The 17,551-nt window shown below is 46.7% G+C and overlaps 1 protein-coding gene across 1 annotated transcript in view; it reads right to left on the bottom strand.

Moving 5' to 3' along the window:
• The window catches only part of IGF2R (insulin like growth factor 2 receptor), a 117,392-nt gene that overhangs the window by 61,144 nt on the left and 38,697 nt on the right, over nucleotides 1-17,551 (bottom strand). The window contains exons 6-12 of the mRNA XM_087425066.1: nucleotides 15,909-16,038; nucleotides 13,274-13,379; nucleotides 10,140-10,302; nucleotides 9,792-9,954; nucleotides 8,838-8,941; nucleotides 2,856-3,020; nucleotides 620-760 (exon numbers count right to left, since the gene is read on the bottom strand). Of these exons, the coding sequence (XP_087281192.1) occupies nucleotides 620-760; nucleotides 2,856-3,020; nucleotides 8,838-8,941; nucleotides 9,792-9,954; nucleotides 10,140-10,302; nucleotides 13,274-13,379; nucleotides 15,909-16,038 (972 nt within the window). The remainder of the gene's footprint in view (nucleotides 1-619; nucleotides 761-2,855; nucleotides 3,021-8,837; nucleotides 8,942-9,791; nucleotides 9,955-10,139; nucleotides 10,303-13,273; nucleotides 13,380-15,908; nucleotides 16,039-17,551) is intronic.

Consider the following 17,551-nt stretch of genomic DNA (forward strand, 5'->3'; position numbering starts at 1 on the left):
CACAGCTCATTATATAATGTTTCTAACAGATCCTAATGACTCTCACAGCCTGTCATTTTTGAAATGAGTCTTAAGTGACAAACAGTTGACATGCTAACTCTCTATATCAGATTGAGAAGTTTCTGCAGGACAGCCACAAGACCAGCACAATTACAGAAAAGGTACCTAAGGCATACAAAGACTCTTAAACAAAGGCTACAATACAAGACTCCACTTGCTTTAAGCCATAACTTTTGGACAATTTTAGGCGGTAAACTTGTTAAAAAATCAGAATCCATTTTATACAAGTACTAGCAATGTTATTCTTCAAGTTACAAAGTAAAAAGATAATCAAGTATTTTCCAACACGGTTCTTTCTGTTACCAGTCATGGCGTGAACCAACATCGGAGGGGTCTGACCAACTTCAGGACACCTGAGGTTCTACAGTTTCCAGAGAGCACCATGCAGTTACCTACTTTTGAGTCGTCACATTTTTTTCTTTAGCATCCTTTACATACTGAACCCAGAGAGAGAAGGCTTAGATGAACCGCAGAAAGATTCTGTAATTCACTCCCACCTGGATGCAGCCAGGTTCCGCCTGCCTTCAGGAAGACCATCACCTAGACTCTCACAACTCACCCACAGAGCACACGGCTGCGTCTTCAGGACAGCCTCTCGCCTTGCCTTCCTGCAGCACTCTGTGGCAGATATTAATGAAGAAATGCCTCTTTTCTGTTTCCCTCTGGCTGCCATCCACGGCTTCCCAATTCTGTTCCGGTTCTGTAACAACAACAAAAAAAAATCTTCTTTTAGCCAAAGGCAGTGATTATTTCTCCGTGAGTCACACCATAAATTCTGATTAAGCCGAAGGTAAAAACCCAAAGCTCACTAATAAGCATGTGGTCGCTGAACCTCAGACACTCACGTTTCTGGACCCAAGCAGCCTGAAGGCACAGAAACTCACCGGGATTCTGAGGCTTCTGCTCTACGTGACAAAAACAAACCATGCCCAATACCTCCTCAGAAGAGTAGGCTTAACGGAGCAGGGGCAGAGAATTAAACAGCAGAATTCTCCCAAGCCCCAAAGTACACAATCAGAAAAGGACGCAGCAAATCAGGAGAGCAGCCCGTGCCTTAGTACCCAGCAGAACGTCACGCCATCAGTAATGCACCTTCTTCAGACCACCGAGAAGGCCTGTGCGGCGAAGAGAAACCTACCACCCTTCCACCCAAGCCAAGTGAATGCTGGTGCCACCGGATGCTAGGTTGTGTCTTGTACTTAAAAGCTTAGGGAAAAAAAATGTTGACTAAAGGGATCTAACACCACCACTCGGTTCACTGTGAGAAAACTGGAGCCTGAGAAGGGAGGCACCTTGCTCAAGTCAACACAGCTGGATGCAGCAACACAGTCCTCAAACCAGCCTCCGCTCAGAGGTAGAGCTCTTCCCATTGTGCAGAAACCAATCTCTTCAGGAGCACAAAGGCACCAGAACTGAACCATGGCTCCATTCCCAGCAGCTTGAAGGGTGCCAAACTACCGAAACACAAACACTGACTTCCGAGGCAACTCATTCATCCAGAGCATTTATAACGGAGGTCCCGGGTTCAAAGGAAAGCTCTCAAACACTCCACAGAAGAGAAATTCCTCCTCCTAATATTGTGCTTTCCAGACCAGACGGGACTCAAAACACATGAGCAACCCGTTCCTATGGCAGCTGGCTATTCTGTGACTTTAGGCAAGGCATTCTCTCTGCGTTAGGTATTATCTCCACTCCACAGATGCAACTCGCTTCTATATATACCCAATTCCAGGGCTGCTAAAAGGGTAAAACTAGAAACTTCCCGACTAGATTGGGTTATCCCTATTGGAAGCCCCCATTCTTATTATTCAGTCTTCTCTGGCCCCTGCTGAACCTTAAGGCCCATGGGGCAGGGGCAGGCTCGTCAGCACTGTGTGCCCAGCACCTGGTCCAGTGCCGCCACATAACAAATGCTGAGCAAGCACTTGCTGGGTAATGAACACATTCACCTGCGCTGGTCCTCACCGTGAGCCAGGCCTCGCTGACAACCCCACCTCACACTAACACAGCGCTGCATGTCCCAAGGGCTCCCACATCCATTCTCCTTGCAGCCTCACAAAAGTATCTGAGGCTGGACAGGTAATGCTGATCCCATTTTAGAGATGGGAAAAGAGGCCAGGAGACAAAAGGAGACAGCAAGGGGTCAAAGGGCACAAACTGAGCCCACCAACCTCCACAACAAGTGTTTAATCCTCCAGGCCTGACAGCCCATGTGTTAAGTGGGAGCACTGCCTACTTGAAGGCTGTTGTAAGAGTTTAAATATTTTTTATTGAGATATAACTGACATATACATTGTATTAGTTTTAGATGTACACAATAACGACTGGATATATGTATATTTTGTAAAATGATTACCACAGTAAGTTTAGTTAACATCCATCACCATACACAGTGAAAAATTTTTGTGTGTGTGAGATGAGAACTTAAAAGTTCTTAAAAGACCTATTCTCCTAGCAACAAGAGTTTAAATTTAAAAAAAAAAAAAAAAGTTTCTAATCACAAAGCACAAGGCCTGGCACACAGGAGACACTTGGCAGTTTTCACAAAACTATGATAAGATTAGCTCAAGTGTCCCAACCAGAAAATGGTAATGTCGACCTGAAAGTCAGATATTTTGCCTCCTAATTCAGTGTCATTTCTAATAATTCATATTGACAAACGAGAAGGGGGGGAAAGGCCGCGATACAATTAAAGAAAATAGCAACAGCATCTCCAAACGCATTCACCAGGAGAGAGGCAAGAGAATGTTCCCGTGAGCACATGACTGAGCCATGCGAGGGCAGGAGAGCCCTACCTGAGTGCCGAGCCAGGGCAGACAGGTCGTACCGCTTCTTCCCGTCGCTGACGCTGCACAGGAGGTCCTCCTTCTCCTTCACACAGGCATACTTCGTGTCCCACGTGAAGAAGTAGGTGCAATCAGCCTCCCCCGTGAAGATAGGAGCTCCTTTCCCATCGTTACCTGTGCAATTTGAAAAGGAAAATAACACTCCCTTATGTGACCGAAACCTAGGAATGTCCAAGGAGCAAGGGAAGAAATAACAAATAGGACAGCAATGCTAACTGTACAATTAAACAAACTAAAGTCCCAAACCCCAGAGACGAGAGGGGTCAGAGGTGAGAGTGGCTTCTACTGAATTTCAGACAAACATAAATCCCTCAATGGCAGTCCTACGTCCCTTTCATCTTGGGTGGCTGGTCTCAATCGGCCATCAGGCTGTTTACAACATGTTCAACAGGGACATGAAAGGAGTGCTAACGAGGAACGTGTGAGCCACCAGGCAGGGCTCTGCTGCTTCGGGCTGTGGTCAGCCTCCAACAGGCTCATGAACATTCTCTGGCTCAGACCAGAGCTCTAGTTACAGGAGTCCCATTGGCTTGATGACACGATAGTGAGCAACGTCAGTTCCCTGGGACTCATCCCTACAATGAAAGGGAAAGAGTGATAACGTCTACAGTCACTCCACTGGAAGCGTGCTGCTGTCTGTGTACCCTCGCAAAGTTAGAGGCACATGTCCAGATGGTGCCAGCATCCTAAGTCCTCGGGACTTCATCAGTACATGTGTCTCGAACACTTGACTCAAATCAACAGCCTCCTCACCCACCGCCTCGCAGAAGCCCCACAGGTTTCCCAACTGTGAGCCCTGACAGCTCGGCTCTGGTCTGGAAGCCAGCTATTCACGGGCCACTTCCCTAGCCGATGCAGCCTGGGATTCAGCGAACTTGGTTGATTTTTCCCTTACTAGAAATACTATCCCCTCGCCGTTCCAAGCTGATGGACCGCTGGCACAAAGCTCTGTTTTCCATCCCTTGATGGTTTAATAATTCTCCTCTGGACTTCCTACATGATTTGCCTCTCTTGATGTTTGGTGCCCTAAAGTGCACAATGTTCTAAAGCAAAGGGAAATAATATTTTGTACCAAGGGCAAATGATGCTTCAATTGCAATTTCTATGAAATCGTTAATATTATAAACATTATAATACCAGCAACAGCAGCAAACCTGTGCCGAGCACTGTCTGAGCCTGGCATTAAGCAACCACCTAAGTGCCATGGGGGCTGGCTGCAGAAAACAGGCTCTGGGTTAAGGACTTGATATATATGGGCGTATTAGATCCTAAAAATCCTATGGCACAGGTACAATTTTAGCCCTATTTTGTAGATTATGGGGGGCTAAATAATTTGCCTATGATTTCATAGCTAGAAAGCAGAGGAGGCAGGAATCAAACTTAGTCTGGCCCCAAAGCCAGGCTCATAACCATAAGGCAATACTCTATACTACTGTGGGTTTTTCTTTCTTAAGCAGTGCTCCCAATGCAGAGCCCACCCACTCTAGCTGGGACCACCGCGCCCTGCCCGTGTACTATCAGCTGAGCAATGAAGCTTATTTCCCTCTTTTCACTCCACCCACATGATTTACATAAAGTTTACTCCTACTGGATTCATATTTCAGTATTTGGAAATGTCTGTGTTTCCGTAAAATTGAAGCATTCACTGTGTTTTTCTTTTACCAGATAAGTTTACAAAAGATTAAATAATTAAATTCATAACCATAGGGATGGTTCTAGCACCCATCCCTACTTTGGTTGGGTTTTGCATCTGAAATTGACAAATGACCTGCAGGGAGAGTCGATTTTAAATAACCACTGGCATGCAGCTTACCTGTATTCTTATTTAATTCCTCAAAGAACTTTAGGAGAACAGTAAGCTATGACTCCCCTCTAGCAAACCACATTTGTTTATTTGTTTTTAAACACAATGGGCTCTGCCTTCCGGACTCCTATTCCTGGGGCCTCCTAGAGTTTCCATCCATCAGAATGATTAGTATAAGCTTTCCGCAACCTCTCCATCAATCAAACAAGCCTGAAAGCGCCATCCTGGCTCTCCAGCCTCCACAGTTCATTCCCCAGCACACCACTTTACAGGGCCTCATGGTATTTGGATTCCACAACCAGCTGAAGGGAAAGTGGAATTTTCCACTGGAACCAAGGAGCTCTCTGCCTAAGTAGCAGGCAGCAGCACCAGTTCCTCCACTGCTCTGCAGCAAAGACAATGCTACCTACTCACCAAACTGGTTTAATTTTCCCTCTAGATGCACAGCTAAGCTACATTTCCCAGTCTCCCTGCCTTTGAGGTTGGGCCATACCACTTAGTTCTGGCCCATTAAAAAAAATTGCAGGGCCGGCCCGGTGGCATAGCGGTTAAGTTCGCGTGTTCTGCTTTGGCGGCCCGAGGTTCGCAGGCTCGGATCCTGGGAGCAGACCCACGCATCACTTATCAAGCCATGCTGTGGCAGGTGTCCCATACAAAATAGAGGAAGATGGGCACGGATGTTAGCCCAGGGCCAATCTTCCTCAGCAAAAAGAGGAGAATTGGCAACAGATGTTAGCTCAGGGATAATCTTCCTCACCAAAAAAAAGAAAATTGCAGTTCCCATTCTGCAGAGTCCTTGGAAGCCTAGTCTACAGGTGGCAGCAAAACAAGATGGAAAGTGCAAAGGTCCCTGAACGACCACTTGGGCAGAGCCCCCACCTCTAGCCCTTCAGTGACCTACCTGCACTGAACTAAAGGAAATAAACCTTTAATGTAATGAGCCACTTAAATTTGTGGAGAGTTTTGTAGTAGCCTATCCTAATACATCATTCTGCCCAAAAAATGATCTAATGTCCTTATTTGACAGGATCACCATTAATAAGGTATCACATTACTGCAAACTATATGTAAGTTATTGAAACAAATGGTTAAAAAAATATTATAGCTAAAAGAATAAATTTATGCACTTCTGTGTCTTGAAAATGCATGGACCTGAGATTCATAAGCATAAATAAATTTCCCTTCCTGGAGATCCAAGTTAAACTATAAACCACATTTTATTACAGTACACAGCCAAGTAACACCTATTCACACGCAAAAACACATTATTATGTTTACCCAATGAACAGAATCCACCAAAGGGTTTACTCTAAAAACTCAATTTAAAATCGAACAAAGCAATAATGAAACAATTTTATAATACATGCAATTATATAGCACATGTAATACACAGTATATTAGTATATATAGTACATATAGCATATATGGTGTAGTACATACACTTTGCTCTGAATCACAGAGCTGGAAGGAGTCTTACATATTTTATAATCCAACTCCAGCCTGAGAACAGGCTCGAAATTTCCCAGAAAACATCTAACATCTCTGTCTGGTCTCCTTGTCATAATCATAACAAAATCAGCCTAGTAAGACGGTCTTTGGCATGAGGGCATTGTTGTTAATTTGGTCAGGTCTGACGACGACTCTGAGGTCACGGGAAGGAATGCCCTCTCGTGGAGTTGGGGTGGAGCGTAACGTTACGATCCATCAGTGACATATGGTTTATATGTAGCAAATTTGGCAAAACATTAACGACTGCTGAACCTGAGTGGCGGGCATATAAATTTTCATTATAATCTTCTTTCTACTTATATGTTCGAAAAAATTTTATAGTAAATAGTAAAAGAGGAACAACAATGGCCTCTAGTATTTCTTTCAAGCCTCAGCTCACTTGGGCTTTAGCCTCCAAGCACAACTCTCAGATGCCCACACCTCTTCCCTGAGGCCCTGACTACACGCCCTTCTCCATCTCCTCCTCATCTGCTGGGATCTTTCTGGATCATTATTCTATTCTTCCCAGTGAGCCCAAATGAGATCAGCGCACTCTCAAAGACCTCAGCCAAGTCATTTATAAAAAGCCCAGAACAGAACAGGGCCAGAGAGGTAATGACAAGGTCACAGGGAGACTTGGCCCACAGAAGTCTCCCGACAGCAGAGCAGCCCAACCAGCAGAGGAGTCCAGGAGACCCGGCTGGGGAGTGGACGGGCAGCCCTGTCCAGCCCCACCAGAAGATCTGGGGACGTGGGATAAGAAGCAGGCTGCATTTCCCAGGGACTCAGAGTATAACCGAGAGAAGGTCTCCTAAAAGCTTGGAGGAGGTAAGGCTAATGGAAGAAAGATGGAGAATCTGGGAGTGGGGGCAGCAGGGCACTCAAACCAGACGGGAGATGAATCCAAAGGCCACACCCAAATCAGATTCATGTCACCCCCTGGCTTAAAGTCCTTGGCACTTCACACTGATTTCTAGAAAAAGTCCGACTCCTTTGCAGGACATACAAGCATTTCTTGATGCTGCTCCGCTCTCCTTTTTAGAGGCATCTTTAGCCACGTCCTGAATACATAGCTCTGACCTGCTCACAGCTACCCAAATTCCTGCCTTTGCATGAGCTGTTCCCTTAAGCCCGGTCCCCACAGCCACCCCACTTCTGCACCTGGCTCACTCCTACTCCCCCTGTAGAGCTCACTCAAGCAGCACTCCTATTTTCCCAACTGCCTTGATCCTCATGGCCACCCAGACCACTGACCTCGGTGCCTCCCTCCTGACAAAGCACCGGCTGACAGTCCTTACCGGTAGCTCTCGTCCAGCCAGCATTACCCAGCCCTACCATCATCACTTTCCTTTTCTCTCTGCTTCTAGTCTGTAAAAGCCTTGACAGCCCTCAGTCATCACAGCATGCTCAGGCCTCGTAGGGTCTGAGCAAATCAGTACTAATAAAATGTGTGTTGGACGAATCAGCTGAGAACATGAAAGTTATCAAAAGGGCCAGCAAACAGATTCCAGTGTAAGCGAGGGCGTGTGGAGGAGGGAGGGGGCTGACGGACAACAAGGGAGCCCGTGGACCACAGTAAAGCAAGTGCAGACGCGACAAGAGGAGCAAACGGGGGCTCTGACATAAAGCCTTGCTGTCGGCTTCACCCTAGGCTCCTTCTTTGCCTGCTCTCTAGGCAGTTTATAGAGCTCGGTATTGATCACAACCCCTCCTACCTCCTTCACCATCACAGAACAAGCTTCTGGAGCCCAGTCCACGTCATGCACAGCTGCCTCCCCCAGACCCTGCGGTGAATCATGTAGGAACCTGTCCCATGACCAATTGGTCAAAAGCTCTGCCATAGAAACACACAAAACAAACAGAATGAAGGGCCAGGGAGACCCTCGGGGGTAGGGCAGCTGTGTGTGCTTGTGCTGGCCGCACACAGATGGGGCTGGAACCAGCCGCCTCCAGGACGAGAGCTCTGTGCTGAGGCTTGGTCAGCATGTGGGGCGCCTGGGGTCACAGCTGGGAGGTCCATGGACAGGACGGCTCTCTGATGGTGATGGGATCCCATCACCTCTCTACAGATGCAAACTGTGTCCAGGATCTTCAAGACACGAAAAGCAGCACGGCTTCTTGAAATGCCAGTGCCATCATGACTTCAAGGAAGCTTCTAATCACTCAGAAAAACCAAACGTTCCGCTTAAACTTGCCCTGTGACCTTTTGCGATCCCACAATCCAGCCTCTACCACAGGACCACTATTGGCAAAAACAGTTACCTTGAAATTTACTTCATAAAAGAGGAGCTGATTAGGGACAACCCACTCAAAGTCAGTGAGTAACCCACCTTGCTGGATCTGTACGCGCTCTGGTGTGAGACAGAACTCAAGACAGAAAGCCTTTCCCAGCAAGCCCAGTGTTGGGCCCCTTCCCAAAACAAACAGAGAGCAGAGGAAAATGGAAACAGGATGTATGTGTCATTGGCGGGTGGGGGTGGGGGTACTCCTAGTCGCTGCAAAAGAAAAACCTGGTCTGGGGACTGGAGAGGGCCATGTCCGCAGGAGGACGTCTGACTGCTCCATTCAGCATTCCACTTCCAAGAGCACACGCGCCCATCGATACGAAGAGTGTGGACTGAACCCCAGGGAACACTCACCTGCGGTTTTATTGCACTCAAAGTTGATGACGCTCATCCGTTGAAAGCCGGAGCTGCATTCATCGCCTCCAAAATATATCAAGGTGAGGTCTCCGTCGGAGTATCTAGATATTTGTAATATGCATACAGACATGAGAACTAAGACAGAAACGTGAATTTTTAAACATTTCTACATTAAGCCTTTTGCATACCATCAACCAACCAGGACTGACATAAAACAGCAAGCTCTCTCACCAGCTGGGGAAAAATGTCTAAAGGAAACGACTTCCAAATGGACCAGCTTGTCGTCCTCTCACTTTAAAGTAATAACGAGCTGAAAGAAAGCGCTGAAGGTTTTGCCGTGAGCATGAAGACTCTTCTGCTCTCACTGTTGAATTTTGTACAAAATAAATAATGCCTAAGAGTGCCCAAAAAGCACACAGCTTGTCCAGCAACTGTCATACACACATCTTACCCAAGCCATCCTGGACAACACTTATTTTCAGAGAACTACATTTTCATAATGCTTTTGTGAAGCTAATTACCAAGCTAAGGGTTGCAAGAACTACACTGAATGCATTTTTTTAGCTGTTTAAAACTTTTATGTAATGCTAACAGCGTTTCAGCGTTTCAAGCTGCCAGAGAAAAATCAAAACTCCTCGGAAACATAAATTTTAAAATACAAAAGCTGTATCAACTGCAAACCAACTTCCTATAGTACGGTTCCTGACAAACAACAGAGTACAAAGTGAACAGTTTTAACAGAAGCATTCTTATCGTAAAGCCAGGGAAAACAGCCAACTGTTTAGTGACAAGCGGCAACTTGCCGAAGTCAAATAGGAAGGGACACTGGCTTAACTGATTTTCCCGTGCTGTGTGGAAAACGGAAGGAGGAAGACGAGGAGAGGGGTCAGTTACGTCTCACAAGAATATACACAAATGCACTCGAAAATCACAAGAAGGCAGTTTACACACCGGAGGGTTTGATTCTGGTATCTTCCTGCCACTTTAACTTGAGTGGAGCCGGACTTTTTCTCTTGGCAAACTGTAGCTCCTTTCTTATTACAGACGTGCACTTCAGCTTCTCCACAGATACTCAAATAAAAAGTATATTCCTGTCCATCTGAAGTATATGTAGCTAAAGAAAGGAGAATAAATAAGAAGAGGCTTTGTTAACGTCTACAGGTGTTACAAAGTTACAGCATTAAGTCAGCTGAACCTAAACCTGTATTTCTGAAACACCCACCCCAGCGGCAGGGGTTAATGCGGTCCCTGCACTCTTGTTCCCGCCCCCACTTCCTTATTTCTGTGGCACCCACTCACCTGGGCCCAGGCTGAGCGGCTGGAGGTCAATGGCGATGTCATGCTGCTCGTTGCTCAGAGCGCAGTTTCTACTTTCCAGATAATCTCTGTGGCAGGCATACTCAGTGATCCACTCGACTTCGTAGCGGCAGTTGGATTTAGCTGTGAGCTTGGGAATGGTGCCCTAACAGGAAAGGTGTGAAAGGAGCAAAATTCATTTTCTGAAATGCATCTCAAACGCAGATTTTCCCTGCTTCTGGAAAGCTCAAAGGTATGCTGTTGGGTTTCTACATTTTTCTGTTCCCGTTGTAGAATTGTGTTTTCCCCTAACATACTTCCATGGTCTGACTTATCACAACTCCATTTACTTGCAACCTTTCCAGTCACTTTCAAGAGTCACATTCAAAGCTTGAGCCAGTGAGCTCGCCCTGAACTCAATGTCACCTGACAAGCACGACCGTGACAAGCAGTCATGACGTGTGACGGGTGTGTGGTCCATCACTCCTTTTGATCAGAGGTGCTACTGAGCCTTGGCCACGTGAACCCCCAAAGCTGAGTGGATTTCACCGTGCATGTGCGCGTCTGGGGAAATGGTCCCCAACTGCTTTCCTAAGATCATCAAAGGGGTCTTGGGCACCACCTCAGCTGGACTCAAATCTGCTCCTGCCCCTGGGTAAAGCTGAGGCACCACCCACCACAAGCCTGGATTCTGTCACTTTGCCGTCAGAGAACTACTCTAACAAAGATGAGTTCTGACGCTCCTCTGTGGTGTGAACTGGGACGGATGCTGAGGTCACTGCTCACTGGAGGGCAGGGTCGTCTTTTTAATCATCCTTGGGAGAAACATCTTACTGGTCTTAGTATCAGGAATGGCTGGGCCCCTTCTAGACCATCACTCTAGTTTGGTGCAACTGTTTCCCGAGCGCCTGCAACGTGTCAGGCACAGTACTAAGTGCCGGGTTTACAAACAGGTCACATGACTACTAAGCCACAGAGTTACAAGTCCAGCCCTGTCTGGCTGACTCAAAATCAATGCTTTAACCACTCCACTCAGGGCAGTCTGACATATAGTGATTTGGTGCCAAACACTAAGTGGGAGAAGTCGGACACAAAAGGCCACACAGTGTATGATTCACATCTATGAGATGTCCAGAAAAGGCAAGTCTGTAGAGACAGAAAGTAGACTAGTGGTGGCCAGGGCTGGGGGTAGGAATGGGAGTGACTACAACTGGGCACAAGTTTTCTTTGGAGGAGGAAGGGGGTGGAAATGTCCCAATGTGAGATTGTGGCAATGGTTGCATAATTCTGTTAACATACTAACAACCAATAAATTGTACTTAAAACAGGTGAATTTTAGAGCTGGCCCCATGACCTAGTGGTCAAGTTCAGCGCACTCCACTCAGCAGCCCACACATGGACCTACACCACTCATCAGGCCATGCTGTGGCAGCGACCCACGTACAAAATAGAGGAAGACTGGCACAGATGTTAGCTCAGGGCGAATCTTCCTCAAGCAAAAAGAGGAAGATTGGCAATAGATGTTAGTTCAGGGCAACCCTTCCTCAGCAAAAAAAACAGGTGAATTTTATAGCATATAAACTCAATAAAGCTTTTTTAAAAGGATCTTTTTTAAAAGGACAAGATGAATGTCTACTAAAATCCCAGCTCCTAAAAGCATTCGATGAGCCAGCGTAAATGCTTACATAAACCTTCAAGTATTAAGGTATCACGGGTAACCCAAGTTCTACCCAGTGACAGTGAAGCTGGAAACGAACCTCCAGCTCTGCTAAAAACAAATCAGCCTCCCCATCTAATACCACTAAGTGTCTCGTATCCCATGGAGAAGAAAGGAGGGAAAGTACCAATTCTCTTCATTGTGAGAGTATAAAATGATTCTTACTGAATGAAGAACAAATAAGAAAGAAAAACACTTAAAACCACCACCAGCTTAGAATGCCTCATCAGGCTTAAAAGATTCAATTCCCATCTGTAGGCACAATGGAAAGTATAAATAAATATTCCTCAACATCACATTCAGAACCAACGTCGACTACTGGTGGGACAGTCTGGTCTTCATTAAGCTGCCACCACGTGGCCCTGGAAGTCTGGGAACGTAAACTGGAAAGCCAGCCTGGCCTGCACTTTTGACTCCATATCCCGCACACACAGAAAAGGCCAGCCGCCAGCCCAAGGCAGAGGAAATTCCACGTTTGTTTGTGGGGAGGGGGAGGATGGTTCCCTGGCAAAAGAATGCAGCTCCTCCTACTTCATTCTCTTAACGAGAAGGCAGAAGTAAATTAGAGGAAAGCCCTACCCTTCCTGTGTAGGGGATGTCCCCCTTCCATTAGCACCCCACATCTGCTAAAGCACTTAAGACTTTGGGGACACGTGTAGCACTGCTGGGCACACGGCCCAAGGACGAGCTGCACTCAGGCCCTCTCCTTAAGGAATTTACAACTGTACGAGAACCCAGTAAACAGCCAGAGAACAGAACAATCAATCTGCCTGCGAGTGTCAGAAGGGGGTTAGGCAGGCAGGGAGGGGATGAAGTGCTCCGCTGTAAGATTGCAGGAACCTTCCTTCTGGCCATCATTCCCCTACATCAGTACCCTCCAAACTTCAGCTGCTGGCCCACACAACTTCTGCCAGGTCTGCATGCCACCTGTGCTACTCATTTCTCACTACGTTTCTATAAACCATTAGCTATTTTTACCTTGCTTCATACTAAGAAATAATAGCCATGAAATCACAGGTCAGGGATTAGGCGTATGGTTTTTCAAATACTCATGCAAATCAGCATAACTACAAAAATTTTAAAAATCTCTCCATGAACCACTAAAATCATCTCACGGGATGCGAGAACAAAACACCATCCTACATTAACATATGTAAAGGCCTCTCCGGGTGGTTGAGAAAAAGCAAACACCAAGCTGCTCTCCCCTCTAGAGGCTCACCCATGCGGGCTGCAGAGTCTACCCCAGGAGGCAGGTCTTCCCGGATATTCCACCGACGCATCTTTCTATTGCTCCCCCATTCCTGCACCCAGACCCTCCACCCAGCCCCAACCCCAGGCCTCAACCCCAGATTCATGCTGACACTCAGGTAACCAAGCTCACGCAAGCCACTGGGGAGTCATCCTAAGTCAGGCCACTCACCTCTCTGCGCTCCGACGGGCAAACAAATGTGATCGTCACCGCCGGGCTGTGACCGTCACAGAAGTCTGGCTTGGCTGCCTCTTCTTTCACATAACTCAGAACAAGCCTGGATGGCACATATTAAGAAAAGAGCGTCACATACGTATAAATTACATTCAAATTAACCTGTTGCCCTGAGCATTCAGCACACTCATTTGGGGGTAAGGGGGGACAGAAGAGATATTAAAATATAAAAGAAGCCACAGTACAAAATAACTCTCATTTCCATTTGAAAACAAAATTTAAAGTAGATTTCAAGGAGCGCTATTTCTTGTTAAAATAAACAAATAAAACGAACAAGTAAACTGAAATACTAAGAAGAGCTGTTTGAGTAAAACAAACAAAAACGACAAATGATCTAACAAAACAAAACAAACCCAGCCGCGCAGGCAAAGCGGGTTTCTGCCCACAGGCTGCACGACCACTTTCTCTCTAAACAACAACTTCGAAGTGCGAGTCAAAGATGTTTTCTTTTTCTTAACCTGAAGACGGCCGGGCGCGCGGCCGCCACAGCCTCCCACAGTGGGGAAGAGCCCGGAGCCACCGGCGGGCGTGCCAGCCTCGCTGCGGGATGTGCCTACCGCTCCTGGGGCGCCGGCCGCAGAACCAACAACAGGCGACCTTCCTTCTCTCTGAAGACAGTCGGAGTCCTCTCTAGCCCTCGTGGGATGAAGAATCACCCATCTGTCTCTTAGCACAATGTTACAGGCTGAATTGTGTCCCCCCCAAAATTCATATGTTGAAGGCCTAACCCCCAGCACCCCAACATGTGACTGTATTTGGAGGGAGGGTCTTTAAAGACATGACTAAGTTAAAATGATGTCATTACGGTGGCCGCCAATCAGATTCGACTGGTCTTCTAAGAGGAGACCAGGACATGGACACACAGAGGAAAGGACACAGGGAGAAGATGGCCGTCTACACATCAAGGAGAGAGGAGAGAGGCTCAGAAGAAACCAACCCTGCCGACCGACACCTTGGCCTTCTGGCCTCCAGAGCTGAGAGGAAATACATTTCTGTGGTTGAAGCCACTTTGTTCGTGGTACTTTGTTACAGCAGCCCTGGCAAACTAACACAGACACACATATGGACATGTCCCACACATTTTTACACCAAGGTTATGCTCCAGTGTTTCCTGTGGACAGAAGTGCGATCTATAACGGCATGCCCTAAGTGGGCTCTGTAGCCCAGTGGTTAGAGCGCTGGTCTTGTATAATTGCACGCCCTGACACACCACTAGTTCCAGACTAGAGCAAGCCGCAACGAGGCGTCTACCAAAGCCCCTTGGAATGGGGAGAAAATCAAAATTCTTGATGCAAGTTCAGGATGGGGTCATGCATGACACAATGGAGAAAAACATCTCTCTGCCAAGACAGGGTACAAAGGCAGGAGAAAAGCGTGCGTAGACAGCACAGCTTATTACGAGACACAAACCGCCCCCCCACCCTGGGAACTAGGGTGCCAACTGATGGTGCTCAGGGCAAGCTGCCCCAGGAAGCACCACTCTGGTATGCGGATTATTTCGAGCTGAAGACAATAAGGACTCAGAGAGCTCAGGAAAAATATTTGAGTTTCCCCTCCCAAACTGCCTAAAAAATTTAAAACCAAAAAATCTGTTTTAGGAAGGGGTTATTATCATGACTGCTATAAAAGATAATTTAGGATAGAGGTTACAATAGAAAAGGCACCAACAAGCCCATCTTATCGGGAGTTCTGTCTCTCTGGCCACATTCTTTGGATGGCCCTGCGAGGAGTTGTCAGACAATCATTTACAAGGGAAGTCTCCATTTGTAAAGGTATCTCCCTCTCTGTATTGAGAAAAAGGGGGGGTGAGCTCATTTCTAATAACTTATCAATGTGGAAGATGAGGCCTTGGGGCTGTATAATAAACCTTACTCTTGTTTACTGTGCTTTAGTGGTAATCTCCTGTAACTGACTCCCCCCACCCCCAAATCCTCCTTTGTCATTGGCTGAAAATGATATTTAAGACGAGAATTTCTGCTATTGTGTTGAGAAACGCAGTGTCCCTGCTTTCTCCCATGTATACATGTTATTAAACTTGGTATTATTTTCTCCTGCTAACCTGTCTTGTTGATTATTTGGCCAGCCAGAAGAACCTTAAGGGAAAGGGCAGAGGGAGATTCTCCCTCTTCCCCCGACACCACCATGCCCCAGGCAGGAAGCAAACTCAGTGCCCTGGAAGGATGCCAGCAAAATGCCCCTCCTGCCTCTCGCCCTCCGGCACGGTGTTTTCAAAGAACAGAAAATTACGGACACAAAATCAACTGCAGGCGTGACGTGGCACAGAAAATGTCAGAACACACCTCAGGGTAGGCATTATTTCACGACCTGAATACATGTATGGATACGGCTGGATCATGATACACATTTTTACCGCTCGAAGAGACAAGGGGTTAGAAAGGCAACAAGCAAAGCAGCCCCTGTGACTCACAGCGATGACTAATAACTTTACAAGCAGACATGGAATGGTCATTTTGCAGGGACTATCTCAGGCCCTGTTGAAAAGGGATGTTCTTGCAACTCCCTGCAAAGCCAGGCTCCTGCTGAGGATTACAAACACCAACGGCAGACCGACCTGTCCTTGCTCACGAGCTTCAGTCCCTCCTTGGGCTGGCCAACATCGAACGCCTGGTCGCCTCTCACCAGGCAGGCGGCGGCGCCGGCGGGACAGGCACGCAGCTGCGGATTTGAGTCCCGTAGCGAGTCTGTAAAACGTTACGCATGACACTGAATCAGACTACGCGTCAGGAGTGGCAATCACACTCAACCTTAGGCTCAGGTCCCTTTAAAAAAATGATTGAATTCTTGAAAGCCTCCGTAACTAACATAAGGTAGTAGAAGATTGCAAAGAAAAAAGAGCTAGGATCACATCCCATTCCGTGACCTTGCGCAAGCTGGTGACCTCTCTGAATGAGTGGAATGAGTATAGGCCCACCCGCCCTGCAGGGCTGCCGGGAGAAGGAATGTATGGCGCTCACTCTGCACCTGGTATACAAGAGGTACCCAATAAACAGGGACTATTGTGTTATTCGTAGTTCAGGAACATCCCCCCTTCTCTCCTAGAGACACACTAACTTTAGCATTATCCCCTCTCAAGCTACAAATGGACTAGAAATGCAGGCTTTCCGTGGGTTAGTGGGAAGATGAGTAGATTAGTGGAAAGAACCCACAGACATTCTGGGTTCAGATCTTAGATCCACTACTTACAATCTGTATAACTTTGGCCTAGCTACAGAACTATCCAATCGCCAGTGCCCTACCTCACAGGGTTGGGGGAGGATTAAAGAAAAGAACGCCCAGACCTTCTGGACCGCCAGCAGCAACAGCCATGACAATTACAGCTGAGTGTCCCTTACAATGCATCCCTTTTATCATCATCTATCTTACACATTATAAGGTTTACTTATTTACTATGCATCTCCTTCCACTTGACTACAAGCTCCAGGAGAAAGGGAACTTCTGTGTGGTCAATGCTGTCATTCAGTGCCTACCACACAACAGGGGTTCAAAAAACAGCTCCCCCACAAATGAGTAAATATCACTCTGCTTGGGCTTTAATTAAAGCTTTATCAATCCAAGGGGGCAGGGTGACCATATCTTCTCCTGGCTGCTGAGAGGAGGCACCAGCTGATGAAAAGAAAAGACAACCTTTAGGTCTCAAGCCTGTACAGCGAAATCTCCCTAATGGGCAGTTTTAGGCCCCATGGAGAATGTGGGGTAACATGGGCCCCTGCTCTCACAGTGACACAACACTAGACAGACTGCTCGATGTACCGAAGAAAAAGTGTAAGGCAAGTGCCCCTGGGTGTGCAAGGAGTTAAGCATACAGCAGTGAATCTGCAATTTCTGAGGTTTTGAGGGTCACTTTCAAACACAGTTTGAGGTCTGGGGCAATGTCCTGGGGATGCAGAATGTCTGGGCAAAAACTGGGGCACCTTTGGTGTGACTCAAAGTCACTGAAGTTCAACTCAAACTGACAGTAAACTGGGTAGAAAAAACTTTTATAAGAATATATCCAGTGAATTAGGATAACCCTCAAAATGATAAAAAGACTAAGAAATCTAAAGGTTTTCCAAACCTAAAATGGCATATTATTTCAGAATTCAAAAATCTATAACTCTTCAACTTGATACTCAAATTTGAGTCACAGACTCATTTAACACAAAGTTAAATTTGTGTTATTTAACTCATTTGTCTATCTGCCTTTTTCCAAAAGAA

This window comes from Ceratotherium simum, chromosome 38 (genome assembly GCF_057802395.1).
Source record: "Ceratotherium simum simum isolate JZ-2026a chromosome 38, ASM5780239v1, whole genome shotgun sequence".
Classification (NCBI taxonomy): Eukaryota; Metazoa; Chordata; class Mammalia; order Perissodactyla; family Rhinocerotidae; genus Ceratotherium; species Ceratotherium simum.